Source organism: Archocentrus centrarchus, chromosome 10, assembly GCF_007364275.1.
Source record: "Archocentrus centrarchus isolate MPI-CPG fArcCen1 chromosome 10, fArcCen1, whole genome shotgun sequence".
Lineage (NCBI taxonomy): Eukaryota > Metazoa > Chordata > Actinopteri > Cichliformes > Cichlidae > Archocentrus > Archocentrus centrarchus.
The window spans coordinates 15,045,382-15,073,178 of record NC_044355.1 but is presented as its reverse complement, the minus strand read 5'-3'; the positions used below and the strand labels follow the sequence as shown (position 1 = coordinate 15,073,178).

Here is a 27,797-nt window from a genome sequence, read left to right as displayed (position 1 = left end):
ATGTTAATTTTATAAACAATGGTCCGATGTAAAAAAAAAAAAAAAAAAAGAAGAAAAAGAAAGCAGGGTTTGATTTAGAGCGGGACTGCCTTGTTATTGACAAGTTGCTAACATATGAGTATGCAGTATCTTTGGTGTCTCGGTCAGATCCACCCCTTGCTCGTGACATATGATTTGAATGGGATGGGATGGTGACGGCTCAAACGCTACATCCATCTTTAATCTGTTTTTTTTTTTTTAGAGTCTGCTTTCACATTAAAATAAGTAAGCTCAGTGCTCAGGTGCTTCTATCCATCTCCACAAAAATCAAATGGCGGCACTGAATAGAGAGCAGCAGTCAATCAGAAACCTCTGACCATTTTCAACCACTACAGCTCAGATATTTTTCCTCCCTTGGGGTTATTCCCCATGATGGCTGGACTGGGAGCCATTACCCAGAGACAGGATATGGGGGATGAGTAAGTAAGTGACGCAGATAGCAGACCAGACAGTAGTCTGCTGTTGTCTTGTGTAAGACTGAAGGAGGAGGACATACAATACCTCTGATAAAAGCTGGAAAACGAGATGGAACAAGATTTACTCCAGCAGTTAAATCAACCAAACCCTTTCAGTACATTCAGCTGTTGGGTTACTGCAGCATATATCCAACATAAATGTATGAACAAAATGATAAAAAAAATAAAAATAAAATCCATAATTGATGCTTGAACATTATAGTCCTGTTTGTATCACTAGTGCAGCCGTAAAAGTTTTCAGCTTGTGCTCAAACTTTGCTTGATAAAGCAGGAGCAATAAAACAACGAAAGAAAAAGAAAAACATCCACTTAGAAATTTTCCCATGTGCACTGCAGAAAATATATATCCTAACATAGTATTTATTTCCTTATTGCATCTTAATATCAAAACCTTTCAGAAGAGAAATGGGAAAAGGTGATGATGCATCCCCATGTTTCAGAGTTTTAAGATTTACAACTGGTCAGATATGACTTTGAAAAATACTGTCGCTTTAAAAAAAAAAACAGTTTTAAACCAGAGGAACCTTGAGACAAACTATATCCCCTGATTTTAAACATATTTGTTTACTTTATGGAAAGTGAAGTCCATGAGAATGAATGCAGCATGTTGTGTGGTTTCACAGTCACTATCTGCGCTTCTTGCCTGTGTTCTTCTTCTTCAGAGCCAGTATCCAAGCAGGGAGGGCAGTCCGCCGGGCCGGTGCCACCTCCTCTGCTGCTGGCTGATGCACTTCACACTCCTGCTCTGTCACAGAGTCCTCGTCTGTTACTACTGAATCATCCTCCAACTCTGAATCCTCCAGATCCATGTATGGAGATTCTATCGTCACCACTTCCTCCGCAAAACGAACCCGTCGGTTCTCCTCCACTCGCCTCTGAAAGAGAACAATGCATGGAACACAAAAAGCATTTAATTAAATATTATAGAGTCTTTGATTATTATAGATATTATTATAGAGATTATTTTAAAATAATCTCATGTTTTCCCAAATCATCCCAGTCATTTTATTTTTGTGTATTAAAAAAAATTACTTAAAGACTTCCTACAATTAACATAAGTTAATTACTGATTTGAGGCGCTCTCTGGACAGTAATGTTTTTTGAAACCACAAGGAGGCGCTTCAATACACACTATCTTACCCTTTTTTTCACTGTCTCCATTGAGGACTCTGACTCCTGGGATGTGGTGTATTTGAGAACACCCTGCGGTATGCGACCCACAGGCTTAAAAGGGGATGGAGAAAGAGAGGGCGGATGAGATTTTAGGGCGTATAAAGGTATGGTGTCCTCGTGTTGTGACTCTTCTGTTTCAACCATCATCTGGCTGCTGGTAGAGTTCGGCGGAGACATGGCCCCCTCTGTAAAAATAGAGACAAAACAGACAACTTGGTTTCCCAACCAGACTGATTCAAATTAAATCTCTCAAAAATGATTATTCTTTATTGATAACTGATTGTTAAGGTTGCCGTTGGACTAACCTTTAAAGAGAAAAACATTTTAAAACAGAATATTAAGCTGTTCTGACCTTTGTCTGCCTGTTCTCCATCACTTATTTTGTCAGCTTTGAGCCTGTCGTCTCTGCTGTCAGCTGACTGATGGTGTCTCTTTCTGGTGACAGTGAGTCGGCTCTTAGGCGCCTGGTTAAGCGGATTTTCTGCCGACTACAAAGGAGAACAGAGAACAGGATGATCACAAATTTGTCATATACTTTTGTCATATACCATTATCGTCCCCATCCCCAAGAAGAACACTATCAGAGGTTTGAATGACTACAGGCCAGTAGCACTAACACCAATTGTTATGAAGTGCTTTGAAAAGCTTGTCCGGGCTCACGTCATCTCCAGTCTCTCTCCCAGACTAGACCCCCACCAGTTTGCCTACAGAGCCAACCGGTCCACAGAGGACGCCATTGCCACGGCCCTCCACTCTGCCTTCTCTCACCTGGAGCAGGGGGGGAACTACGCTCGGCTGCTCTTTGTGGACTTCAGCTCGGCGTTTAACACCATCCTTCCTGGCAGACTGGTGACTAAACTGTCAGATCTGGGGATACCACGCTCCACCTGTCTTTGGATCAAGGACTTCCTGACAGACCGTTCCCAGAGGGTAAGAGTAGGTCCCCACCTCTCTTCAGCCATCAGCCTCAGCACCGGCTCTCCACAGGGCTGTGTGCTGAGTCCCCTACTCTTCACCCTCTACACACATGACTGCACCTCCATACATGCCAGTAACTGCATCATTAAGTTTGCGGATGACACCACTGTGGTGGGGCTCATATCAGGCGGGGATGAGTCAGCATACCGGGACGAGGTGCAGCGGCTGTCAAGGTGGTGCAGTGAGAATAACTTGATCCTGAACACCACTAAGACAAAGGAGATGGTAGTAGACTTTAGGAGGACAACACATGTCATTCAACCTCTGTTCATCGAGGGGGATGAAGTGGAGCTGGTTTCAGATTTTAGGTTCCTGGGAGTACATCTGCAGGATGATTTGACCTGGAGTATCAATACGACCAGCATTGTCAGGAAGGCCCAACAGAGACTGCATTTCCTGAGGGTTCTTAGGAGCAACTATCTGACCCAGAATCTGCTGGTGTCCTTCTACCGTTGCTGTGTAGAGAGCATCCTGACCTACTGTCTGTGCGCGTGGTTCAACAGCTGCACAGCAGCAGACAGGAAAACACTCCAGCGAATCATCAACACGGCTCAAAAGATCATAGGCTGTCCCCTGCCCTCCCTCCAGGAACTGTTCAATGCCCGCTGCCAGAGGAGGGCACAGAACATCCTCCAGGACCCCTCACACCCTGGACACTCCTTGTTTCAGCTACTGCCATCAGGCAGACGTTTCAGGACAATGAAGGCCAGAACAAACAGACTGAGGAACAGCTTTTATGCCAGGGCTATCATTGAACTGAACTCTGTGTGGTTTGGACAGTGATGTGGGGTGGTAGTGCTGACTGTGTGCGTGCGTTGGTGTGTGTATTGGGGCTAGATTCGTCTTAATTTACTATTGTGCACTGTATTTTAGTAATCATTTTTATCACTCATATTTTTATTATTTTATTATTTATTGTCTGAGGCACCTAGAAAGGAATGCATTTTAAATTTCGTTGTGCAACTTCTGTGTACAATGACAATAAAGATTCTGATTCTGATTCTTATACTTATAGCTAAAAAAAAATTTCAATATTAACCCGACTAATGTGAGATATTTTTGTTGATGAATATCTTACCACTACAAATGATGGAGGTCTTATTTGCTGTCCCAGTCTACTCGCTCCAGACTGCACATCTGGGTGGTTTTGACCATCTTCCATCGGTTCTGATTGGTCAGTCTGTTGCCATTTTCCTCCTGAAAAGTCTATCTTTGCAGGTGGGAAAGTAACAGGCGGTGTTTGTGCCATGCTGAAGCCTATAGCTGGTGATGGCTCTGTACTCTTGAAGCTCCACTGGTTGCTCCCACCTCCAAGTGGGTTCAAAATCCCATTTGGCTGAGCACTGTGGTGAGGATTTAGTTGGTTTTTGGGTTGGCTCATTGGCTCCTCTGCTGGTCTCTGATTTGATGATGAGGCCGAAAAGTTGGGATTGAGGAACTTAGCCCACTCTTGGCCGTTGGTGATCTCTTCCAGTAGGCTGAACGACCCAAGGCCCAATTCAAAGTCACTGGCAGGTCTGAAATGGGACAAAATCTTCTGTAAACTCAAGAATTCAGTATCCAAATCACATCAGTGCCAACAGCAGGAAGAGAATTTAACTAGTGTTATCCAAAATAACAAGTTCACTCAGATGAGGTGTGGTGGAAATATAGACCCTTGTGTACAGCTGGCTCTGTACACTTTTGGACAAAAACACAATTTTTGTAGTTTTACTTCTGTACACCACCATCACAGTGGATTTTAAAGATGTGGTTACAAAAAATTAGCATTAACTGTTTAGGAATTACATTTTCAGTCACCATTATCAGAGGCTAAAAGGTCACTGGGCAGCTGACCCACGTGCATTTTCACAGGCAGGAGAGGCCTGTTCCCTTGTTTTTTCATGAAGCAAACAGAAGATCTGAAGCTGATTTTAAAATTCTAAATTTGTATTTTAGAGCTTTTGATGAAAATTTTAATTAGCCCTAAAGAATGAAGTGCAAATGAAGGAGGTCATCATTAGGCTGAAAACCAAACTAAACATATACGGCGAAAACTTCCGGAGTGTCCAAACCAACAATCTAGTTCATTCTGTAAAAGAATGAATGCACTGACCAGCTCAAAAAGCCTGAAAGACAACAGAAGACAACTAAAGTGCACAATGAATGAATTATTTCCATGGTTAAGAAAAACCCCTTTGCAACATCTAACCAAGTCACCAACACTTTCAAAGAGGCAGGTGTATCATTATCAAAGTCTACAATCAAGGGACGCCTTCATGAATGGAAAGTGTACAGGGCTATACTCTCTGCTCAGATTCAGCCAAAAGCTGCAAAACTGATTAAAACTGCTTCAGGGTGCAAACTGATAATGACCCAAAGCACAATGCAAAAGCAACTCAAGAGTTTCTCAAGGCAAAAAAAAAGTGGGATATTCTTCAATGGCCAGGTCAATCACCTGACCTCAACCCAACAGAACATGCTTTTCAGTTTAGGAGACAAAACTGAAAGCAGAGACCCACAAACAAGCAGCAATGGCAGTTGGTGGCCTGGCAGAATATATCAAGGGAGGAAACACAGCAGTTGGTGATGTTCATAGGTTCTAGACTCAAAGCAGTCATTAACTGCAAATACTTGAATTTTATAAAGTATTAAAAACAATCTTTATATTTAAAATTATGTTAGTTTGTCCAATTACCTTTGTTGCTCTGAAAATAGGGTAGTGTGTATAAAACTAGCTTTTAATTCCTAAACAGTTAATGCTAAATTTCTGTAAAATCCCTTGCAACGAAAGAGGTCCTGGTTCTATAAATGCATACTGGGGCAATTTTTAAAACTTTCTGTTTCTGTTTCCTCCTTTTTTATTTTTACCCCAGTGGCCACACCAGATAAAAAGTTACCCCCTCAGACATCACCTGTCAAGTTTCAGATATTTTTATATAGCTTTAAGGCTTTTTTTTTTTTTCATTTGACATGAACCAAGTTTGCATTAATACAAATTTTAACCAGTTTTCTATTACTTTTAGCTACCTCATATACTCTACTTGCTTTACCTATTTTTTTAATGCTCTGTTATTTCCTACAAGTGGTGTTTAGGTGGCATTTCCTATACATTAAAGACCAGTCTTACACCAATTCTGTGTGTCTGTTTTAATCCTAAACACAGATACACACAACTGCTTGATTATGTTTTTGTAATTAGTATTTTTTTCCCAACTAAGAATTCCTCAATCTTTCCAAAGGCTACTAAGGATGTGTACCTTGTAGGAAATCCTTGCACTACAGCTTCAGAGACAGGGTCCAGTGGTTTTAGGAAATTGTGGAGCCTAATTGTGGAGTTATTTTATTGATTTATATCTTTGGGCTGAGAGTGCCTTTTCATCTTGTGATAAGCCCTAATGAGAGAATCGTCCTCTACGAGTTACTCATTCAGAATGTGTATACATCTATTGCTGTTTCCTTTTATAGCGGGTTCTAAAGAAAAAATGTCATTGTACACAGTGCGAAAGTTTCTAATGACGCATGCTTCAGTGACAGGGTGTGTTTGGCACACCAGACCACAGGCGCACATCAGACATAAAGATGTCGGCCTAATTTTACAGCTATGGTTGGAATCATCTCAAATACTTCACATATTGTACTGGTGAGGTTTTAAAGCAAATAAAACAAATAAACTGCAAGGACTTTTAGTTTGTGCCACGATGCTGTTGTGCAGGTTGGGTGCATTTGTGCAATTTAGGATCATTTGTATGCCAGTTACCTGATATGGCTGTCATTAGTGGCATCCTCTGTGTGTGTAGGAAGCGTTTTACTGGAAGCACTGGCGTCCAGTGAATAAAGGGTCCTTTCATCCTTATTTGATGCATCGATGAGATTTTCTGTTACCTGGTTTGAGGGGTGAAATCTGTGTGAAAAACAAGTTGCAGCCTCACATCACGACTTCTTTATGATTATGTAACAAAAACACACTACTCACTTCAGTCTTGTGGTCTCCTGTACTTCCTTGTTCTTCTTTTCCCTTTTTACCTTGCCTGTCCTTCCATCTCTCCTTGATCCTCAGCGTCCACCTTCTGGTTTTATTCTCAGATGACTGTTTTCTTCTGAAGCTGCTGTTTGTTGTTTTTTGACTGTCTAAGGCAACCTGCACATCTTTGTTTTCGCCCATCACTCCAAATTCTCCATTTACTACATTTAGCTCTTTATTGTCTTGACTTACTGCGAGAACATCTGTGGTTTTCAAAGACCACGGGTAGACTTTGGGTTTAAAGCCCTGGTCCTGGTTCTCATTCACTCCCATGCTTTGGGCAGCATCTGTATTAGAAGGCATGTTTCTTTTCATTGCAGAACTGCCAAAACTCCACCTCTCGGTATCGGTCCTCTCAAAGGAAGCGTCCTTAAATGCTTCCTTTGACGATGTGGTAGGAAACAGCTGCCCTGTTCCTGTTGGGGTGATTGCAGGCTGTGTGGCCTGTCCCAACACCCTGCCGTCACCAGTGCCACCATCACTGTTGTCTTTCTGGGAAGGGAAGGAAATTAAACCCCTGTCCACTTTATCTCCATTACCTGGCTGCTGTATTTCACCAAATTTGAAGCTAAAGTTACTGAATGCAGCAGGGTTCCTGGACTCCTTTGAGGGGATACCATTAGCACCAGGGCTGCTGTTAACTTTCTGGAAGTCAGACGATGCTTCTCTCTTGCCAAGTTGCCCCCATGTGGAACCAGCTGTGATAGGTCTGGCTGTGTGCACTTGTGCCTGGCCCTCTCTTCCCGGCTGCAGTTTCAGTCTCTGTAACATTGACTGCAGCAGGGCCTGAGAGTCTATTGGATTATTTGACTGAGACATCTAGCAACAAGTCCTTTAAATCTAGAAATCACAGAAACACATGTGACCACCACAGTAAATCCGGATCCACAGGGATGAATTCCACTCAAGTAATATGATATGTCGCTTGTCAATGACCATGACAGGAGAAAAATACCTGTGTTTAGAAGATATCACCCTTTGGTCCAGTTCTTGTTGAAAGACACCTGTGATGGCTGCTTTCACCGTTTTGAATAATCCAGTCCTTTTCCATGATACTGCAGTTGTTTCATAGCAAATATGAAGAAAGGTCCACCTTATACAGTTAAACATCCAGTGATAGTGTGTGTAGACTGCCTCCTCTATTCCATGAGCCTCAAGAAGAGCAGCATAAGTCTTTTTCTGTTGTCCTAGGACAAAGTGACAAACCCTTTTTTTTTTGTTTATGCAGTCTTCAAGTCTCTCTCTTTCACTAAATACCCATGGTTTCATTACACTGGGGTTGTTGTAGTCACACCTCTTCTTCAGCAGCCACTTATATCACCGGTAAGGGGAGGAGAGACTGTGCACGGCAGCGTTCCTCAGATCTTACGCACTGAAGCAGACCAACAAGAAAGACTGGTGAGGTGAGATAATTGTGTGTTGACATTAACTCTCCTCTCTCTGTCTTTCTCCCCATCTTTGTATGTACCCTCCCTTCCTTCCCATTTCTCTACTTGGCACGCTTGCTCACACAAGTGCACACACACCCTCTGTGACCCTTAACTGATAATTATAGGGCGTTCATTAAGAGCAGCCGCTATATATGTGCCTGGCAAATGACAGAAATAGGAAAATGTTTCCACAGAGCTTTGCAATAACCCACTTTATATCAAATCTGTGAACAGTGTTGCCGCTTTTTTGTGTTTTTGCTATAAATGTCAACAAGTCTTTGCTAAAGTAGTAGATTAAAGTAGAAATAAAGTAGTACATTCCCCAAACATGACTGTGTACTGCAGCTTGGAAATTAATATGCAATTTTTCTGTTTGTTAGCCACCAACTATTGTTCCACACTACAACTTTGTAATTACTTTTTACTAAAATGTGTTTTATTCAGTAAAATAAATAAAAATAAATAATCACCACAAACTAAATAAATAAATCCTCCCTGATAAACTCGAATTGTTTTAAATACATTTCTGACAATTAATATGTCTTTTACATTTTTTACAGTAATTTTACTGCCCTGTTTCTGAGTGATGGCTTACACTACAGGGTTAAATAAGAATTAAGTGCACTACAATACTTGAAAAGATGCGCAGTTTCTTTCTGATACTGACATGAACGTATATCAGTATAATAAAGATACTAATCATTAAGAAAAGTTTATATAATTAATAATAATAATATACTTTTTGTCTACTGTAAAATACCTTATTTTTTGTTTTTCGTCACTCCATCTTTATGTATTTTGAACCGAGTTGATCATAAATAAATAGCGAAAAACAGCGTCTAAAACGTTCATTTAGAGCCGCTGTGCGCATGTGTACCATCAAACTCACGCCCCTTTGAGTTCCCGTCTCTCTGATTGGTCCACACTGTGTAAGCGGGTAATGGCGGCGTAAACAACGCTGAGATCGATGAAAGAGACTCTGGTTAGTCGAGAGAAATACATTTAGAGTATAACTAAACGGAATATGTTTTCGGTTGGAAGATTTGTGCTCGGTGTGGAAACGGTTAAAAACCCGGTTGTTTACTTCTTGGTGAAGCGTAGTTGCTAGTTTTTAGCTAACTTTTAGCTCAATGTGCTAATTTAGCGGAAAAGTAAGTTTGCAGAGATGCACTGTGTCGTGACGGGAGGAAACGTGAAAGGTAGCAAACATTTCCTGCTTGTTAAACCCTGTTTTTAGCTAGAATATATGTCGTTAATTAGCTGTTGCCAATAATTATCTTGTCTGTGTGTGTGTGTGGGTGGGTGGGTGTGTCTGTACCGTCCAGTGCTGGCCAAAGCCATCCATTCTCTGTCCAGGATCGGCGATGATCTGTACGTTGAGCCTCAGGAAGATGGGGTGAGCTGCTCTGACGCTGACTTACACACCATCACTTCCTCCTGTCAAGCAGATAGGCTCGTTGCTTCCTGTTAGTGCACACTTTGCGTCAGTGAAAAAAGTTGATTTTTTTTTTTTTTTTTGTCTGTTCTCTCTCTCTCTCTCTCTCTCTCTCTCTCTCTCTCTCTCTCTCTCTCTCATAGCTGGCCCTGCGGTCTGTGAACTCTTCTCGGTCGGCATATGCTTGCTTCCTGTTCGCACCACTCTTCTTCAGCAGGTGCAGACTGCATGCCTGTGTTTATAAACGGAATCTTTGCGTGAGAGAAAAAGAAAGTGTGTGGATGAGAGAACATCGCCCCTTTAACTGTCTTCAACCCATCTCTTTCTTGTGCAGGTACTCCACTACCAGTGGGGATAACTTCCGCTGCAAGATGGCAATAAAGGTGTGAGAGAAATGGATAGCTACGGTTTTCAGGGCTTTATGCAGTCTGCATATCATATTGAGTTCATTTCCAATAGATCTTATGATGACATAACAACCAGTTATTATAGCTTTCAATTTTCTTTATTATAATAAAGTGGGTATGTCAGAGATGTATTTTTCAGAAGTTCAGATTAGATATGATGTTGGAAACACATCGATTTTTGAAGACATTTAACTTGTAGTTGCAATCTTGTGAAAACTAAATACACTGCATGACTACATAGCTTGTAGAACCACCTTCAGCTGCAATAACTTGAAGTAATCAGTTTCTGGATGACTTTATCAGTTGCTCACATCGTTGTGGAGAAATTTTGGCCCAGTATTTACGGTGTGGCTTCTGTTCATTGAGGTTTGTGGGCATTCATTTATGCAGAGCATTTGTGCACTCTTAAGGTCCTACCATAGCATTTCCATTGGGTTAATGTCTGGACTTTGACTGGGTTGTTGTAATAATTTGATTGTTTTTTTTCTTCAGCCATTCTCTTTTGAATTTGCTGCTGTGTTTGAGATCATTGTCCTGTTGCATGATTAAATTTCAGCCAAGTTAATGCTGTCAGACAGCTGGCCTCAAATTTGACTCTGGAATTCTTTGGTATACAGAAGAGTTCATGGTCAAATCAGTGACTGCAAAGTATCCTGGTCCTGTAGCTGCAAAACAAACTGAAATCATTAGCACTCCACCAGCGTACCTGACAGTTGGTGTGAGATGTTTGTGCTGATATGTTGTGTTTGGTTTTCACCAAACAGAAGTCCTGTGGTTTGTTAAGACATAACTTTGCAAACCTAAGCTGTGCTGCCACGTTCTTTTTGGAGAGAAGAGGTTAGCAGCCCTTCCAAACAAGCCATACTTGTTCAGTCTTTTCCTAAATGTTCTGTCATGAACTTTGAGATTTAAAATTCTAACTGAGGCCTGTAGAGTATTAGATGGAGCTCTTGGGGGTTTTTTGCAGTTTTTCTGAGCATTGCAGAGCCTGAACTTGGGATAAATCTGTCAAGATGTCCACCGAGAAGCTTGACAGTTCTCTTGAATGTGTTTCACTTGTGAAAAATCTTTCTCATTGTAGAATAACAGACTTCAAATTAATTGGAAATGGCCTTATAACCCCTCCCAGATTGATGGGCAGCAACAGCTGGTTCTCTAAGGTTATTGCTGATGTCTTTCCTCCTTGGCATTGTGTTAACACACACCTGAAAGCTCCAGACCTGCTAACTGCCAGAACCTCTGCTTTTATAGCAGTTAATGCATTTTGCATTTGATTAGCAGGTAAGCGTGTACATAGTTTATCACAGGATTGCACAATCATCTGAAAATCTTCTTTTTCACATGACTGCCAGTAAACATGCTGACCAAAGTCCCATCAGGCAGGTTATGTAAGAGATTTGACCAAATTAACAGAATCTTAAAGTAAAGATAATTCCTCTATTTATTTTTTATTTTTGTCACAGTATACAGTATTCTTTTCAGTTAGCTTGCTTATGTTTTCTAGTTAGTTTTAAGTAAAATGTTTTTTATTCACATTTACATTTAAATAACTATATTAACCTTGCATACAACCTCTAAGTCACATCAGAAAAGTTCACTCCATCACACAAGACATGCTGAAACTACAGCTGCCAGTCTGATTTATGTCTACTGATTTGGATTGATATGAGCACTACCACAGTACTAAATATTTCAACCTTAACTTGCTGTATTTTTTTTTCCTGTTCTCACTAGTTTACATGAATTCTCACTCACAGATTGCCATGTTATGGCAGTGTGGTTGATAGTTTATTGATTACCTTAATTTTAAATATACTAAAGATCAGTATCACACTGTCTCAGAATCAAAGTACTTGTACCTTCCTGATGTAACCATAGTTAGGAATAGCAGATCCCATTCTTAGGATTGCAAGCACAGGCAGATGAATTAACTAACATCTTGTATCTGCTGACAACTTCAAATGGTTTCTTTCCTGTTGTGTTACCACCATATGTTTGTGGTTATCTGGTTTCAAATTTTGCAAAAACCTCAGAGCTTCCTTGTTTTAACAGTCGTACATGGCAGTTGTAACAAAGAGTAGGTCATTTGTTACTCTTCAGAAATGTTTTGGAAGAGCAAAGTTTTCATCTAGAGATACAGTGGCTTTGAACATCTCACGGAGCACTGTTCAATCCATTATCCGGAAATGGAAAGAGTATGGCACAACTGTAAACCTACCAAGACAAGGCCGTCCACCTAAACTTACAGGCCGAACAAGGAGAGCACTGATCAGAGATGCAGCCAAGAGGCCCATGGTGACTCTGGACAGAATGCAGAGATCCACAGCTCAGATGGGGGAATCTGTCCACAGGACAACTATTAGTCATGCACTGCACAAATGTGGTCTTTGTGGAAGAGTGGCAAGAAGAAAGCCATTGTTAAAAGAAAACCATAAAAAGTCCCGTTTGCAGTTTGCCAGAAGCCATGTTGGGGACACAGCAAACATGTGGAACAAAGTGCTTTGGTCAGATGAGACCAAAATTGAACTTTTTGGCCAAAATGCAAAACGCTATGTTTGGCGGAGAATTAACACTGCACATCACTCTGAACATACCATCCCCACTGTCAAATATGGTGGTGGCAGCATCATGCTCTGGGGTTGCTTCTCTTCAGCAGGGACAGGGAAGTTGGTCAGAGTTGATGGGAAGATGGATGGAGCCACATACAGGGCAATCTTGGAAGAAAACCTGTTGGAGTCTGCAAAAGACTTGAGACTGGGGCGGAGGTTCACCTTCCAGCAGGACAACGACCTTAAACATAAAGCCAGGGCTACAATGTAATGGTTTAAAACCAAACACATTCATGTGTTAGAATGGCCCAGTCAAAGTCCAGACCTAAACCCAATCAAGAATTTGTGGCAAGATCTGAAAACTGCTGTTCACAAACGCTCTCCATCTAATCTGACTGAGCTTGAGCTGTTTAGCAAAGAAGAATGGGCAAAAATTTCAGTCACTAGATGTGCAAAGCTGGTGGAGACATACCCTAAAAGACTTGCAGCTGTAATTGCAGCAAAAGGTGGTTCCACAAAGTATTGACTCAGGGGGGCTCAATACTTTTGCACACCACACTTTTCAGTTTTTTATTTGTAAAAAATGTTTTGAATCATGTATAATTTTCTTTCAGCTTCACAATTGTATACCACTTTGTGTTGGTCTTTCACATTAAATTCCAGTGAAATATATTTATGTTTGTAGTTGTAATGTGACAAAATATGGAAAAGTTCAAGGGGTATGAATACTTTTGCAAGCCACTGTAAAAGTAGGCAACAATCATATCTAACATGAGTTATTGTGACTAAAATGTTCATTTCTGTTGACTGTTACCAGAATATTTCAGTGCATATTGATAAGTATTACTTCTTCCCCCCGTGTGCCAGAGTGTGCAGTCTGTGTTCAGATCGCTGACCACTTTGGAGAAGACAGTGGAAAAGTGTCACATTGATCTGGATGAACAGAAAAACCGGCTCACCTTCACCCTGCACTGCAAACACGGTATCAGTCATTCACTTTATTCTCAGATCATTCAAGGTGTTTTCCATAGATGATTTAAGAAGGCTTACATCTCATTCAGACATATTAAATGTAAGAACACATTACTCCAATTCCTTCATTCTTGCAGTCACTCACAGAGAAGTCCCTACTTACACTCTACTGTCTGTTGGTGGTGTAGACCCCAAATATATCAGAGATAAGTTCACTGATATACAAACATTAGCAAGAGTAGCCTATAGGAAACTTAAAGAGCTCTTCTTGTAAAAGCAAATATGTTTGGTACAATAATGCATTTGGATGATCTTATTGTGAAACTGCCGGACATGACAGGCTAATAAAAAAAAAAAAATTTAAAAAGAGATAAGTTCACTGAGCATAAACCTGGTCTGACCTGCAGGTCAGTTAGTGGTGCCCAGAGTTCAAATAAAACATGATTAGACTGCCCACTGCTGTAATCCTTTTGGAACTTAGAGGTACCTCAACTGTAGCTATTTTCACAGCTAAGTGAAAGACTACATTTTTCAGTGGCTTTTACATATTTTTAATTATACCATACTCTGCAAGAGCCTTGAATCACCCCTCATTTCTTCATATTGGTGAACCTGCCAATTCTGGTATTCTATGGCAAATGCCAGTTGGGGCTCCATGGTGCCGGATAATGAGCCCTTTCAGTGCATTAATTCTGATTCACTTCAGTCTACATGTCATCTTTTGCATGCTTTTATTTTACCTTTAGCCTGTAAAGCAGCACTTTTAATAACCTCTATAAATAAGGTGCTATATGGCACTTGTATATCTCATTTACATAAACATATTTTGCATTTATTGAAATGCATTCATTATGATGCTCTCTGTTTGCTCATGAACTTGCTGTGATTTTTCTCTGCAGGCCTCCTGAAGACACATAACCTGTCTTTCCAGGACAGTGAGAGCCTGCAGGCAGTGTTTGATAAGGACAGCTGTGCCAATGTATTCAGAGCCCAGCCCCGGTCTGTAAAAATCTCTCTTCATTGTTTATTTTACAAATTGTGGTAAAGACAGCCTGCCTCTTGCTGTCAGTCTTTGCTTTCCTTATACATGATGATGGCAAACACTGTGAGGCTTTTTTAACACCAACAAAGATATTTTTACATTGCAGTTGGTTGATTAAATGAATAAATACTTATAAATAAATAATAAATACAAATAATAAAATGTCTTTTAATGAAGCTGTAACTTGATTTGTAACTGTAGCTAAATTTGTTTCCCCTTGTTCTCAGGCTGCTGGTAGACACAGTTGTGCATTTTCCTCCATCTCTGGAAGAAGTGACTGTGTCAGTGAGTGATGAACGGATGTGGGTCAGGAACCATGTGGAAGAAGAAGCAGGTGACAAGAGTTATACAAATAAGTTTCAGATGCTGCACTTAGCCAGTCATAAACTGGAAACATTTATTAAATAGCAGGAGAAAAATCAAGACAGATGAATAAAACATAGCTTGAGTGTATTTAATTCTTTTTATTACCATACATATGTGATCATGTTTTTAAAGCATCTCTGCTTTTGTCGTCTTAATTTTCTGCCCGCTCAGAGGCATCCAAAGCCATGCTGACGGAGCTGTGTTTGGCTTCAGATGAGTTTGACCATTTTGCTGTCCAAGCTCACAACAGTGTCACCTTTTGCTTGAAGGAGTTACGGGTGAGAGAGATGACATGGGCCACTGCACGTGAACATAAGTTAGTTAGGGAGGGTGGTTATTTGACAAGACTGAGAAAAGTTATTTATGGAGCAGATGAAAGCAGCTACAATACGTTGTGGTATTCTTGCAATGCTTGCAAGGTTTGCACAGTCACTAACTAAACTCTCTCATCCAGGGTTTATTGGTGTTTGCAGAGTCAACTGGTCTCCCTATTTCTATGTATTTTGATGAGCCTGGCAGGTGAGAGTCCCCACCTGTGGATTATATTTACTGATCACTTGTTTCTTCCTTTTTAATGACACATATATTTTGTCTGTGTGTGTTTCAGCCCTGTGGTGCTTTCGGTAACAGACAGTGTCCTGGAGGGAAATTTTGTGCTGGCCACACTTTCTGATGATCCCAGCCTCCGTAAAAACAGCAGCAGAGGGTAACAACAACAAAAACAATGTTTTTGCGTGCTGGATTTTTTTCATGCCTGTGAGCAGGAAGTACTTAGAAAGCACTCATCACTGAACAAAATGAAAACAAAAGTACTTTACCCTTCACACAATGGCTTTTTAACAGCTCTGTGATAGGCAGGAAATCCTCAACATTTATCCTACTGTGCCACCTGGTGGATTAGAATGTAAATGAAGACATACAGTGTTTTTTTTTCTTCTTTGGGAATTGTAAGCTACAGCTGCCTGTTTTTATATTTCATACTGAACATTTACAGTTGTTGTAAATAGGATTTTGTATGTGATAAAAATCAAACTTGCTCCAAGAGTTTAGACGGTACACATGGACAAAAATGGCTTCCAAGTCCACTAGTTTTGTACTTTTCATATTCAGACCATCTAATCTCTGTCTAAAATACAGTATGTGTAGTCATGATGTCACCTTTGTCATTCTGAGGATGACGGAAAAAATCTGGCGAATTGATGTTATAATTAACTAAATAAGCTAGCTGTTTGTGGTTGCGTCTTGACACAATCTGCAGTTGCACCAGGTACATTTTGTGGACTTCCCATGAAGCCCAGTGGGTGTACAGTGCAAGATGGATTGAAACACAACAGAAGCATAAGATGGAAACTAATTGGCAACGTTATTAGCCGAGAGTCCCATTAATCATGTTGATTTATTAGTTTTGTGCAAGTTCAGAAAATAAAACAGTCATCATAAAGCTCAAAAGGAGTAAGACATTCTTTTTTTAATCTTGTGCGTAATCTTTGTCTGACTTGCACTCCAAACTGTCTCCTCATCCTCCTCTCAGAGCACACACAGTGGCTCCACCCCCTCCTGATGACTTCATGAATGACGACATAGACTCCTACCTAATCGCCATGGATACCAGTACTGCACCAGGTCCCTCCACCACAGGTCCACCCCCGCCCTCATTAGCTGATGCCACATGTTCAAAACAGCCTGCTGCAGTCAGCCACAAGACAAGGATACACATTGAGGAGGAGGAAGAGGCAGAAGAAGAAGAAGGAGAAACAGATGATTTAGACAGACCACCGAATAAAAAGGTATGGGTTTGGTTTCACAGGAAAGAAGGTGGCAGGGCAACAGGTTGTGGCTTCAGCTCTCCTTGAAACAATAGGTACAGTTCTTTCACTTGGGAGGAAGTGAGGACAGAAGGAAAAGATTCCCACAAAAATAGCTGATGCTTTAAAAAAAACTATCATTACCGCAATTGTCCTCATGGACTCATGTGAAAAATAAAGTATACGCTCCTTTAATTTTAAGGTTTTATGTGTCAGGACATACAGTGTATCACAAAAGTGAGTACACCCCTCACATTTCTGCAAATATTTAAATATCTTTTGATGGGACAACACTGACAAAATGACACTTTGACACAATGAAAAGTAGTCTGTGTGCAGCTTATAGAACAGTGTAAATTTATTCTTCCCTCAAAATAACTCAATATACAGCCATTAATGTCTAAACCAGTGGCAACAAAAGTGAGTATAGCCCTAAGAGACTACACCCATAAATGTCCAAATTGAGCACTGCTTGTCATTTCCCCACCAAAATGTCATGTGACTCGTTAGTGTTACTAGGTCTCAGGTGTGCATAGGGAGCAGGTGTGTTCAATTTTGTAGTACAGCTCTCACACTCTCTCATACTGGTCACTGAAAGTTCCAACATGGCACCTCATGGCAAAGAACTCTCTGAGGACCTTAAAGGGCGAATTGTTGTTCTACATGAAGACTGTTATATAAGCTGCACACAGACTACTTTTCATTGTGTCAAAGTGTCATTTTGTCAGTGTTGTCCCATGAAAAGATATACTTAAATATATGCAGACATGTGAGGGGTATAATCACTTTTGTGATACACTGTAATTAAAAAAAATCATCTGGTCCTGAGCAGGTCTTAAAATTAGGTAAATACAGGTAAAAATAGGTAAATATCCCTTAACTATCGTGGGGGTTATGTTCCAGAGACCCCCGCAATAGGTGAAAATCCACAAAATAGCGGTATTAATATCTATTTTATTATTTATATATATTTTAAGGCTTTATAAACCTTTCCCAAACTCTTATAAACACTTTCTACACTCTTAAACCTATGTAATTTTAACAACGTATAAAATTCTATGAGTACTCACAAGTGAAGTATACTACAATGATGAATGGTGAAGATGATGAATTATGTAGCTGTGCAGTACTGATGGCAATGAAGGTGGCGAATGGACAGTAGTACTGCACAGTCAAGAACAGCATGACAGCTCTTCTGAAGGCACCACTTCATCAGGTGCTGCAGTATCTTCGCCCTCGGCTGTAACTTCTTTTTCCACTAAAGGCCAAGGAAGAAAGATTTCAGCGATGACCTTAGAGAACCATCTGTTTCTGCCCATCCATCTGGGAAGGGTTCTAAGGCCATTCCCAATCAATTTGAAGTCCATTTTTTTATAACCAAAAGACTTCTGGAACAATGTCCTTTAAACAGAAGACACCGAAGTGAAGATGTTTGGCTATATTGCACAGCACCATGTTTGGAAAAAAAACAAATAAGTGGTGTTGGGGGTGGGGTGTAGATACACCTACCTCACATTCTGTGGTCACTGGACATTTAAGCAGATAACATAAGTTATTGTATGTCTATATATGCTGTCAAATTACTAGAGTATTGGTATCTAACATTTAGATTTCCCTCCCTTTTTTTTTCTCACAGTTTCGGTCCCTCTTCTTTGGATCGGTGCTTCCCCCATCGTCTCAGATGAGCACACAGCCGATGACATCTCAGGAGGTGCTGGCCAGCGACAGTGATGATGAAACATAAAGAACTGTGGACTGATGGGCGAGAGGAGACATGGACTAAACTGACAGTGGGTGCATGTGTTTGCACTGTTAAACAAAGACACCTGGATTACTTGAAACTGAAGAAATGGACACAAATTTTAATCCTTACTGTCCAGTATAAATAGTACTTGGACCTGGTTAAATATGCAGAGGCTTTTAGTGCAGTACAGAGGCTTTCTAAATTGTCATTATGTAAAACTAGACCTAAAGCAATTCCAGTTTATTTTTGTTTGGTTTTTGTCCGGTTTGTAATCAAGGTGCAGTGTAAGTCCCGCAAAATAAAACAAACTTATTTTTCAAAGTATGTAAACATCATTTATTATTTATTTACATGTCCAGAAGTTCAAGTATGACAAATATTTAGGATGAGGGATATTCCACATATTAACCAATGTGGAGCTCAAACACAGAAAGGCAGTGATGCAGAATCTGAAATCCAGTAAAAAGAATGTCAAAAGTAAGACTCGGCATAGGGACCAGAATATCTAAGTGTCTGTGAGCCAGTCTTTGCGAGATGAGCAACATCATCACTACCTTTCTCTTTTTGCACTTGAAAACTTTTCCCTCTTGTCTGTGGTTTCCTCCTCTCCTTTTCCCTCTCTTTCTCTAGCTCCTTCTCTCTCTTCTTTTTCAACCTCTCCTCTTCTTTCTCCATTCTTTCACGTTCCCTCCGCTGCCGCCTCCTCTCCTTAGAGGTAAGTTTCACCTCCACTGCTTCCTCAACCGGGTTCCCGGTCCCTGTCATATCACTGAAGTCCTGAATCAAGATTTTTGGTACTTGCATTTTTGTTGCCTTCTTAGCCTTGGTGTCTTTGTGCTGCTCACCTCTCAGTCTGCGGAAGAGACCAAAGCGTTTAGGGGGGTCGGGATGTGGCTGCTGCTGTGCAGGGGCTTCCTCTGTCGCTGCTGCAGAAAGCATCACATCAGGAGCTGCTTGTTTCTGGGTCACAGCTTCAGGATTGCACTGTGACTCTGTGTGTTTAGTTTCTGGCTGATTTTCTGAAGTTTTCTGGGGGGTGGTGAAGAGATCTTCGGAAAGCCTGCGAGCTAACCTGGAGCTATGCGAGGTGGTTGACTTGCGAACACAGAAATCACCAGATGACCGGCTGCTGCGACGCTCAGAGGTTTGTACTGGGGCCTCTTTTGCAGATTGAGAACATTGGACTTGGGCAACATTTGTTGATTCAGAAGAAATAAAGACATCAACCTGTCCTGCTGTATTTTCTTGAACCTTTTCGGTCATTTCTTCCTCCTGCATGGGATCTATTTGCTGAATGCTTTGATTTGAGTGTTCAGGACACACAGTGACTTGGGTTGTTGGCTGTTCAGGTGTTTGTGTCTCAGAGGAACTAATTTGTACTGAACTGTCCTCATCAGGCACAGTGGTGTGGTTTAGTTCATCAGCTGATGTTGAGGTCTCTTCCGTTTCTGTGGGCGTTGCAGAATCTGCAGTCTTCTCATCTGTCTGAGTTTCTCTTGGTGTTTCCTCCGTGATTTTTTGAGCACAGATGCATGAATGACTCTCAACCTGTGCCTCTGAGTATACATTCAAAATTATTTTTTCTGTTGCCTCACTTGACCCCTCCATTGTGTCTTTTTCTACTGTTATCTCAGCTTCAGTCTCTGCATCATCTACTGCACCAGTGCCTTCTTTTTGAGTGCATTCAGATAAAGACAGTGTTAATGTTTCTTCTTCTGTCTCTGTCCGTGAATCTACACGTTCTTCTGAATCTGCTTCTGTTATTTTGGCCTTTAAATCTTCCTGTATGGCTGGATTTCCTTGAATCTGTGTCAGACCCTTGGTTTCTGTCTCTCTTTGGGTGTGGAACTCTGCTTCCTTTTCTGTTTCTACTAATGACTCAGTACTGTGGTATTTTACTTCAAGTGTACCTTCTGTCTCCGTGATCAGCTCTTCCTGTTCTGTTTCTGTCTCTATTGCAGCATCATCTTCAACAGTTAAAGCTTCAACACCTCTTTCTGTCTCCACACTTGTCTCACTTTTAGACTCTGGGAATTCTGTATCCGTCTCAACCTGCTGCACATTTTCAATTTCAGTGCTCTCCTCCAATATTGTGTCAACCTGTATTATCTGCTCTTCACCTGAGTTTACACCTATTTGCATCTCCTTTTGTGTGTTTGTATCTGCTTCGACTTCTCTTGGTGTCTCACTGTGGTTTTCCAACACAGCAGCCATGTGCTTCTCTGTCTCTTCATTTTTATCTTTAAGCTCTGCTTCCTGGTCTTTGCTTTTGTGACTTTGTTCTTCTAGAACTTGTGAGTCACTCTCTGTGTCCAGCTTTTTTTCCTGTTCACAGTGAGGTGTATAATCAATGGGAGGGAGAATATTTTCAACAGTCTGATTTGGGGCTATAGTTGTTTCTCGTTTTGGTTCTGAAAGCATTTTGCTTTCCTCCGTCTCACTGAGCTTGCTTTCTTCCATCTCTCCAGCCTTGCTTTCCTCTGTCTCTTCGGCCTTGCTTTTCTCCGTCTCTTCGGCCTTGCTTTTCTCCGTCTCTCCGGCCTTGCTTTTCTCCGTCTCTCCGGCCTTGCTTTCCTCCGTCTCACTGAGCTTGCTTTCCTCCGTCTCACTGAGCTTGCTTTCCTCCGTCTCACTGAGCTTGCTTTCCTCCGTCTCTCCGGCCTTGCTTTCCTCCGTCTCTCCGGCCTTGCTTTCCTCCGTCTCTCCGGCCTTGCTTTCCTCCGTCTCTTCGACCTTGCTTTCCTCCGTCTCTTCGACCTTGCTTTCCTCCGTCTCTTCGACCTTGCTTTCCTCCCTCTCTCCGACCTTGCTTTCCTCCGTCTCAATGAGCTGGCTTTCCTCCCTCTCTCCGACCTTGCTTTCCTCCGTCTCAATGAGCTGGCTTTCCTCCCTCTCTCCAACCTTGCTTTCCTCTGTTTCACTGAGCTGGCTTTCCCCCGTCTCAATGAGCTGGCTTTCCGTCATCTCACGGAGCTTGCTTTCCTCCCTCTCTCCGGCCTTGCTTTCCTCCCTCTCTCCAACCTTGCTTTCCTCTGTTTCACTGAGCTGGCTTTCCTCTGTCTCTTCGGCCTTTCTTTCCTCTGTCTCTGCGGCCTTGCTTTCCTCCATCTCTCCAACATTGCCTTCCTCCTTTTCAGCGATTCTTGTTTCCACATTTGTACTCTGTTCCTTTACTCCTACTGTTTCTTCTGTTGGGATATTTTTGGTTTGTTCCATATTCTCAGGTGTCTGTGAAAGTGCCTTCTTTTCAGTTTGTCCCTCTTTGTGTCCCTCTGAAACAACATCTTCCTCTTCCTCGACTCCTTGGACCTTGTTAAAATCAAACTCATTCCAGCTTTTCCAGTCCTCCCTTGCGCCCATTGAAAGATGTCTCACTACTTTGTTACTGCGTTCAGAGTCACCTGTGTTGGTTTTTCCCCCTTTCCTCCACTTCTTGTGAAGGAGGGAAGGAGACAGTGAGAGACTGGAAGCTGAGCGAGTTAGAGGGACAGAGAGGTTCCCTTTCTCTCTCTCTCTCCTCTCTCTCTCCATTTCATTCTGTCGAGCTCTAGCCCATGCCATCCGGTATCCATGGCAGCGACCTCTTGGGTCAAATGTGGATGAGGGTCTGTCTTTCCTCCATTTTTCCAACTCCTTCTCTGTCTGCTTCTCCAGATCTTTCCCTGACAGTGGCACCGAGCACACCTGAAACGAGAGGAAACTCTGACTTGGATTTTGCTTCACTGTCATTTTTTCATGAGTCAGGGTGACAAATTAAAGGGAAAATATCACAGCTGCTTGTGTGGATTCTGATATTCCTCCACTTAGTGTTTTGATGGCAGCGGTGGAGAGTGCTCTCTAAAAAGTATTACAAAATTCGCCACAGTTCATTGAAGTTGAAATCAGGTCAGTGCTAAAGTGCTAAAATTCACCATCATTTTTTATGTCATCAAACCTTTCAGTAGCCCCCTTGTGCAGTGTAATCATGGGAAAGACTATTTCAATATAGGATAAAAATAATACATTTCACAAGTTTGTATTGATTTGAAGTGCCTTTGCATTCACCCATCAGCCACAATATTTAAACTTCTGATAGATGAAGTGAATAATGTTGCTCTTATCTGCTGCCACAAACCTTGAGTCCTTGCATCCATGTGGATGTTATTTTGACATATGCCACCCACCCAAACATTATTGCAGACAACTTACACCCCAGGAAGACAGCGTGTCCCACCACAACACAAAAACTGTTCAAGATGCCTGAAGAATACAGAAAGAGCCCAGAACAGAGACCTCACGTCCAAATTCCCCAGATCATAATCCATTTCAGTAATTTGTATTCACAGAGGCTCCAGCCTTCAACCTACAAGAACTGCTGCAAACATACCAGTGCCAAGCACCACAGGACACCTCCAGAGCTCCCATGCTCATGGAGGTATTTGTAAGGTGGCTGACCTATGTATGTATATATATATATATATATATACATTTGGTTTTAGGTAACTTGTGGAGTGTGAATGTTAGTTAGAAAGCTCTGAGGCATAGAAAAAAGTGCTTGTATGAATGTTTGTGAATGAGGCTTGTTGTAGCACTTTGAGTCCTCAAAGTAGAGTAGAAGAGCGCTTTATAAGAACCAGTCTATTTACCATATTAACATTAATTTACTTACTCTATATTTTTAAAGATAAAAACTGTTTGTCTTGAAATAACAAGATGCTTCCCTCAAAGCCTATCAGGTTTAGCAGTTTTACCTCTGCTATGAATTCATCATCTTCCTCAAGGACCTGCTCCTTGACACCCCTTAACCTCTCCAGAGTCTCCATTTGGCCCTGACATTGCTTCCTCTGCTCAGCCCGACCCAGCACCCGGCGCACCAGCACTGCTGCAACCTGGAGCAGCACCCGTACCCCTACACAGCAGAGATGAGGGAATATGAGGGTAAAGGATGAGCGAGAGAGGGGGGAGGACCTGCTGAAGATGCTACATAAGGGGTGATGGCATTAGTGCTAAATTAGTTCTAACATTCAATATGTGCCCAAAAATGTAAAGAATTGTGCAGATATTTAAACACTGATCAAAAATCTAGAGGACAAAGTGATCACTTTCAATATACTGCTGTTCCTGTTAATCCTGAAGGGGTTGGGTAAGGTTGAAGTCAGCTCTACCATAGCAGAAGAACAGGTCCCAAACTCGGAGAAGTGTGTTGAATGGAAGGTGACGTGTGAAGAGACACATCAGCCAGTCAGTGGCAAACATGAGGGGCTCCACTCCATGGTTCTGCAGATGTTTGTGTGCAGCTGGACACGTCTTTTTCAAAACCCAGGTCAGCATGGCCGCATCGAACAGTACTCCCTCCTACACAGCACACCACAGAAGGCTCAGACAGCCGCTCAGCTTTAAGGGTCAGTACATGATTCACCTCTGTGTTTGAATCTGCCTTGAAATTAACATCTGCTAAACTACATGTAAATTATATGTTTTTATGCAAGGTTTAAAAAAACAAGGTATGCGTGTGAGAATGTGTATGTCCTCACCAGGAGAGGGCTGTAATATCCAGGCAGGTATTGCTCACTAATCTGAACCAGACACCAGAAGGCCTCCTGCCAGGGTTACATAAAGGTGAACATTAGGTGCAATAACTGTGCTGCATTGTAGAAATTTAGCAGTAAACTGTCAGGATTTTATTACCACTGTTATACCTCTGAAGCTTGCCATTGAATGATTTAAAAAAAAAAAAAAAAAAAAAGTTTAAAAAGTAACAGATGAAACAAACAATGTAGATTCAATGTATGAAACAAAAGTTGTTTCTCCACTGAAATCTAATTAGTCTAATATTTTTGAGATGGGTTGTTTATCAGTCAGGCGCTAAACTGTTACTAGTCTTTACCTGAGCAGGCATGTTCATAAGCAGCACTGCAGCCACCGGCCCCTGAGCCTGACAGTAACCATCCTCTGGTTGATACTGGGTGTAAGCTTTCAACACCCGGAACAAACCACGCTGCCTGCACACACACCACAATGATCACCTTTTAGTAGAGTTATACATTTAAAAAAAACATGACTGCTGTTTTGTTCCAGTAAGCTTTAAACTGCTACCTAAAGCAGGGAAATGATGAAAAGTTTGGAAAGTCCCACTGAAAACTAAATAAACGGCTTTTCAGCTCTCGGCTTCATAACAGAAACAAATAGCAGAAGCCTTGCCTACCCATGTCCGTCCTTGGACTGGAACATCTCGTGGAAAGGGAACTGCCGGTCCAGATCCCTCTCAATCACATCCACCCAACTCTGCAGAGCCGGCTGCTCATCCAGAGCCTGATACAGAGACAAAAAAAATAAGACCATGTGCCATACAATAGACTTTTCAGTCTTTAAAATAACAAATTTATTATAAATAATTTAACATTTACTCCATAAAACATAAGAAAACAATAATCACAAGATCCCACAACTTAGAATATAGAGATATATAAATCTGTTAACATACATGCATTATAAACCAAAGACTGGACATAAACAATAGACAATGTAGCCTCACAGTCCAAATAATGAAGAAATGCCTTAAATCTGCCTTTTTTTTTTTCTTTTTTTTTTAAATGGTCAGGAAGGGGAGACTCCTTCGGTGGCAAATAGAAGTCAGACTGTATAGAAAAAATGACAAAATGACTATTTGAGGCCTGGTCATTTACTTTTTGACTTTAGTAAAAACTTTTCTGATGAGTTTACAGCCTCAGTTGCTAACCTGCACTCATATTTAATTCAACATGTGACGATCATCCCATTCAAACTAAAACGAATTACAAAGAAGGGGAAGTTTTAGGCAGCGGCTACAGTGTGATTCAGGAGCTGCTGCCCTACAAGCATGTAAACTCCTCAGTTTCTCAGTCAGATCCAGCAATTGCTTCTGAAGTCTAACTTAAAAAAAACTAACATGGCGACAGCCAAATGGAAAAACAGAGCTTCAAAGACCAGCGAGAGTCAACACGTCCATCTTTTACATACAGTTTGCACTAATTACACTGCAGTCGTTGCAGCTGGGCTTCTGCTCTTTCTTAGGCCATCACAGTGAGAGTGTTTGTTTCTCTTGCCTTGTAGAGATTTTCATGTTGTTTCATCCTGTTGGAAGCTCCGCACAGCAGAGGCCAGCACCTGGCTCTGAGCGAGGCAGGGATTCCTTTCTGACATTGCACTTTGACCTGATGAGAAGGTGGCAACAGAGACCCAGAAAACAAATGGTTACAACCATGTGATTCTGTATTTTATTGCTGTCACCAGAGGTGTAAAATTTGCAGAATTCAGCAATCGCTTATATTTTTCTTTAACTGTGCTTTTTCCTGATGTGTCACACTGTCTGTCATGCAGCACCCTTCAGTTGGTGCTAGGATTCATTTTCAGGTGTCTTAGATGGGACACACCTTACTGCTCTTCTTCGACAAGATGCGATCCCACTGATCAATGATCTTTATCCACTTGGCCTCCCTCTGCCTGACCAGTTCAGGTGACGGGCCCACACTCCTGACACAAGACAGCACACGAAACACCAGCTAAGTATTTTTGACATGTTTCACCTGTTTGTTGTACAAGATAAAGGCTCTCAAAATGAAAACCGTAACTGGAGACCTTCATGGTGCTGTGTCTCTGCACACTGTTTAGTGTGTTGTCATTATAGACACACAGTGCTCCGAAAAACAAGACAGGAAACAGGAAAACCACACGTTAGCAGTGTGAAGTCTCTATGGCAACAGGTCAGGATGTTATCAATGAAGAAAGCGAAGATGACAGGTAGCAGTTTGTTCAGTTAGTTTTAATCCTTAATTTACGCCTCTTCGTGTGCAATCCCCTGCAGGGCTATTATTGAATATGTAGTCAGCTGATTCTAAAAGTGAACTTGCACATAATCTCACTTTCACTTCATTTGTTATGTTTTTGCAAATGCTGTGCCAATATTTTTTTTCTTCAGTGGATCATATATAAAGAATAAGAGGTGTAAACAATCTGTCTGTGCCATTTCCGCCCTGAAGAAGACCCGGTGTGGCTGAAACCGCTCTGCATTTTCACAATTGCGCTCAGCTAAATCCTTTTAAATCATCACCTCCCTATGAAACGGCCTTAAAAATATTTCTTTTCTTTGCTGGGGTCATCTTGATTTCTTTGTTTCTTGAGGTGCTTCGAACTGACCTTCATTCTTGCACATTCTCCACTACAGCAGTATAGTTTGAATTTTAATTTCTTTCACAGTTGGTACTTTTGTGTGACCTGTTCTCTACATCTCAACTGTGCAGCTTTACTCTCAAATACTGCTTTAGCACTTCCTGGCTTTGTTTGTGGCTTCACGGGGTGTTATGTGCCCACATAAGAAACTCTTGGTTCAACTTGATCCTGTTTATGGGATGGTTTTTAGTATTCTAGTCATGCAATGACAAATTGCTGGCCGTTAAATAATCTGATAAGAATGATTTCAATATTTAATTTCAAATTATATCATTTAACAGCAGGTGAAAACCCTACTACTACCAAAGTCCCTGGGGTTTCTGATCCGATCTGTGCAATCTCGACAACTTCTCCACCCTGCACATCTTTCTACATTTTTTAAAATTCCTTTAAAACAAAAGAATCTCTTTGATAGGAGAATGAAAACAGAGAAATCCTACATCTGGCCTCAAAAAGATCGCTGACAGCAGAGTAAGAGTAGACAAGGTCAATGCGGATGTGCTCACCCAGCTGTGGACCCATTGGTCAGGATGAAGCCAAAGCGGTCTGTCTCCGGTTCAGATCCAGAGCTGTCCTCTTCACTGAGGTTCTTCTGGGCTGAACTCGAAGAATTCTTCATCTTACCTAGTGAAACGACGAGACTCTTATCACCCAGTACAGTGTGGGTGTGTCTGTGTGTCAGAGATGTTTAAAATCTCAAATCTCAAAGATGTTATTAAACATCTTAATCCCACTCAAGCAGCTTTCCAAGTGTTTCTGTGCACGTTTTTACCACGTCTCTTATTTGACCCAGGGTCTATGAAATCTGCTGGCTCAGCTTTAAGAATTGATGTAAAGTAGTGAATTTCTTACTATGTTAAATCATAAACATATCCACAGCTGTTAAAGCTTTTAAAGTATGCATTTAAATGTAGTTACCTTTTACATTTCCGTCCTATTTGATTAGTTGGCTGCTGAGGACTTGAAGCGTGAGATCCTCCAGTGATGGAAGAGGAAGACAAACTTCCCCTCTCTCTCTTTCTCTTGCTCTCTCTCACATATGCTCTCATTTGTTCACCACGCCTTCATCTCTCACCGTCACAAATGCGGCTTTCAAATCAACTTCCGTCTAACAAACAATGAGTACAAAATTATGGAGGAGTCTATTTTTTTTTTAACTGTCATGGAAATTATGCTTACATGCTTAAATAT

General features: G+C 41.3%; 3 protein-coding genes across 6 annotated transcripts; 1 reads left to right on the top strand and 2 right to left on the bottom strand.

Moving 5' to 3' along the window:
* Window positions 1-558: 558 nt before the first annotated feature.
* LOC115786901 (uncharacterized) lies at window positions 559-9,556 on the bottom strand. 2 transcript variants are annotated; one of them, XM_030739387.1, is made up of 7 exons: window positions 9,418-9,556; window positions 6,622-8,041; window positions 6,406-6,530; window positions 3,745-4,183; window positions 2,041-2,176; window positions 1,656-1,873; window positions 559-1,390 (listed from the first exon to the last, which is right to left on the bottom strand). In XM_030739387.1, exons 2-7 carry the CDS (start codon window positions 7,486-7,488, stop codon window positions 1,142-1,144), a joined length of 2,034 nt encoding a protein of 677 aa, XP_030595247.1. In that variant the 5' UTR covers window positions 7,489-8,041; window positions 9,418-9,556; the 3' UTR covers window positions 559-1,141. The 2 variants fall into 2 exon arrangements, with proteins under 2 accessions (XP_030595247.1, XP_030595248.1); XM_030739388.1 differs by lacking the exon at window positions 9,418-9,556 and adding an exon at window positions 8,860-8,930.
* Window positions 9,023-18,548, top strand: rad9a (RAD9 checkpoint clamp component A). Of its 3 annotated transcripts, none has more exons than XM_030739389.1 (12): window positions 9,023-9,298; window positions 9,425-9,495; window positions 9,678-9,751; window positions 9,869-9,917; window positions 13,358-13,472; window positions 14,362-14,461; window positions 14,732-14,838; window positions 15,042-15,148; window positions 15,325-15,389; window positions 15,478-15,576; window positions 16,402-16,657; window positions 18,312-18,548. In XM_030739389.1, the coding sequence occupies exons 1-12, from the start codon at window positions 9,265-9,267 to the stop codon at window positions 18,417-18,419; spliced, it is 1,185 nt and encodes a 394-aa protein (XP_030595249.1). In that variant the 5' UTR covers window positions 9,023-9,264; the 3' UTR covers window positions 18,420-18,548. The 3 variants fall into 3 exon arrangements, with proteins under 3 accessions (XP_030595249.1, XP_030595250.1, XP_030595251.1); XM_030739390.1 differs by having other exon boundaries at window positions 9,033-9,081; XM_030739391.1 differs by having other exon boundaries at window positions 9,268-9,298; window positions 9,456-9,495.
* Window positions 18,549-18,687: 139 nt separating this feature from the next.
* Window positions 18,688-27,610, bottom strand: tbc1d10c (TBC1 domain family, member 10C). The gene is made up of 10 exons (XM_030739385.1): window positions 27,525-27,610; window positions 27,113-27,230; window positions 25,811-25,910; window positions 25,484-25,591; window positions 24,604-24,710; window positions 24,286-24,400; window positions 23,933-23,998; window positions 23,564-23,753; window positions 23,150-23,307; window positions 18,688-22,103 (listed from the first exon to the last, which is right to left on the bottom strand). Exons 2-10 carry the CDS (start codon window positions 27,223-27,225, stop codon window positions 18,891-18,893), a joined length of 4,170 nt encoding a protein of 1,389 aa, XP_030595245.1. The 5' UTR covers window positions 27,226-27,230; window positions 27,525-27,610; the 3' UTR covers window positions 18,688-18,890.
* Window positions 27,611-27,797: the final 187 nt, after the last annotated feature.

Excerpts from the sequence above, each read along its gene's own strand:
- tbc1d10c (XM_030739385.1), bottom strand. The coding sequence starts at position 27,225 with ATGAAGAATTCTTCGAGTTCAGCCCAGAAGAACCTCAGTGAAGAGGAC. Across the intron at positions 25,592-25,810 it reads TGTCGAAGAAGAGCAGTAAG|GTCAAAGTGCAATGTCAGAA; the intron begins GTGTGTCCCATC and ends CCTTCTCATCAG. Across the intron at positions 22,104-23,149 it reads ATGATGAATTCATAGCAGAG|GTGTGCTCGGTGCCACTGTC; the intron begins GTAAAACTGCTA and ends CTCTCGTTTCAG.
- rad9a (XM_030739389.1), top strand. The coding sequence starts at position 9,265 with ATGCACTGTGTCGTGACGGGAGGAAACGTGAAAG. Across the intron at positions 9,299-9,424 it reads GACGGGAGGAAACGTGAAAG|TGCTGGCCAAAGCCATCCAT; the intron begins GTAGCAAACATT and ends TGTACCGTCCAG. Across the intron at positions 15,149-15,324 it reads TTTGCTTGAAGGAGTTACGG|GGTTTATTGGTGTTTGCAGA; the intron begins GTGAGAGAGATG and ends TCTCTCATCCAG.
- LOC115786901 (XM_030739387.1), bottom strand. The coding sequence starts at position 7,488 with ATGTCTCAGTCAAATAATCCAATAGACTCTCAGGCCCTGCTGCAGTCA. Across the intron at positions 6,531-6,621 it reads CAGGAGACCACAAGACTGAA|GTAACAGAAAATCTCATCGA; the intron begins GTGAGTAGTGTG and ends CCCTCAAACCAG. Across the intron at positions 2,177-3,744 it reads GACCTCCATCATTTGTAGTG|TCGGCAGAAAATCCGCTTAA; the intron begins GTAAGATATTCA and ends TCTCCTTTGTAG.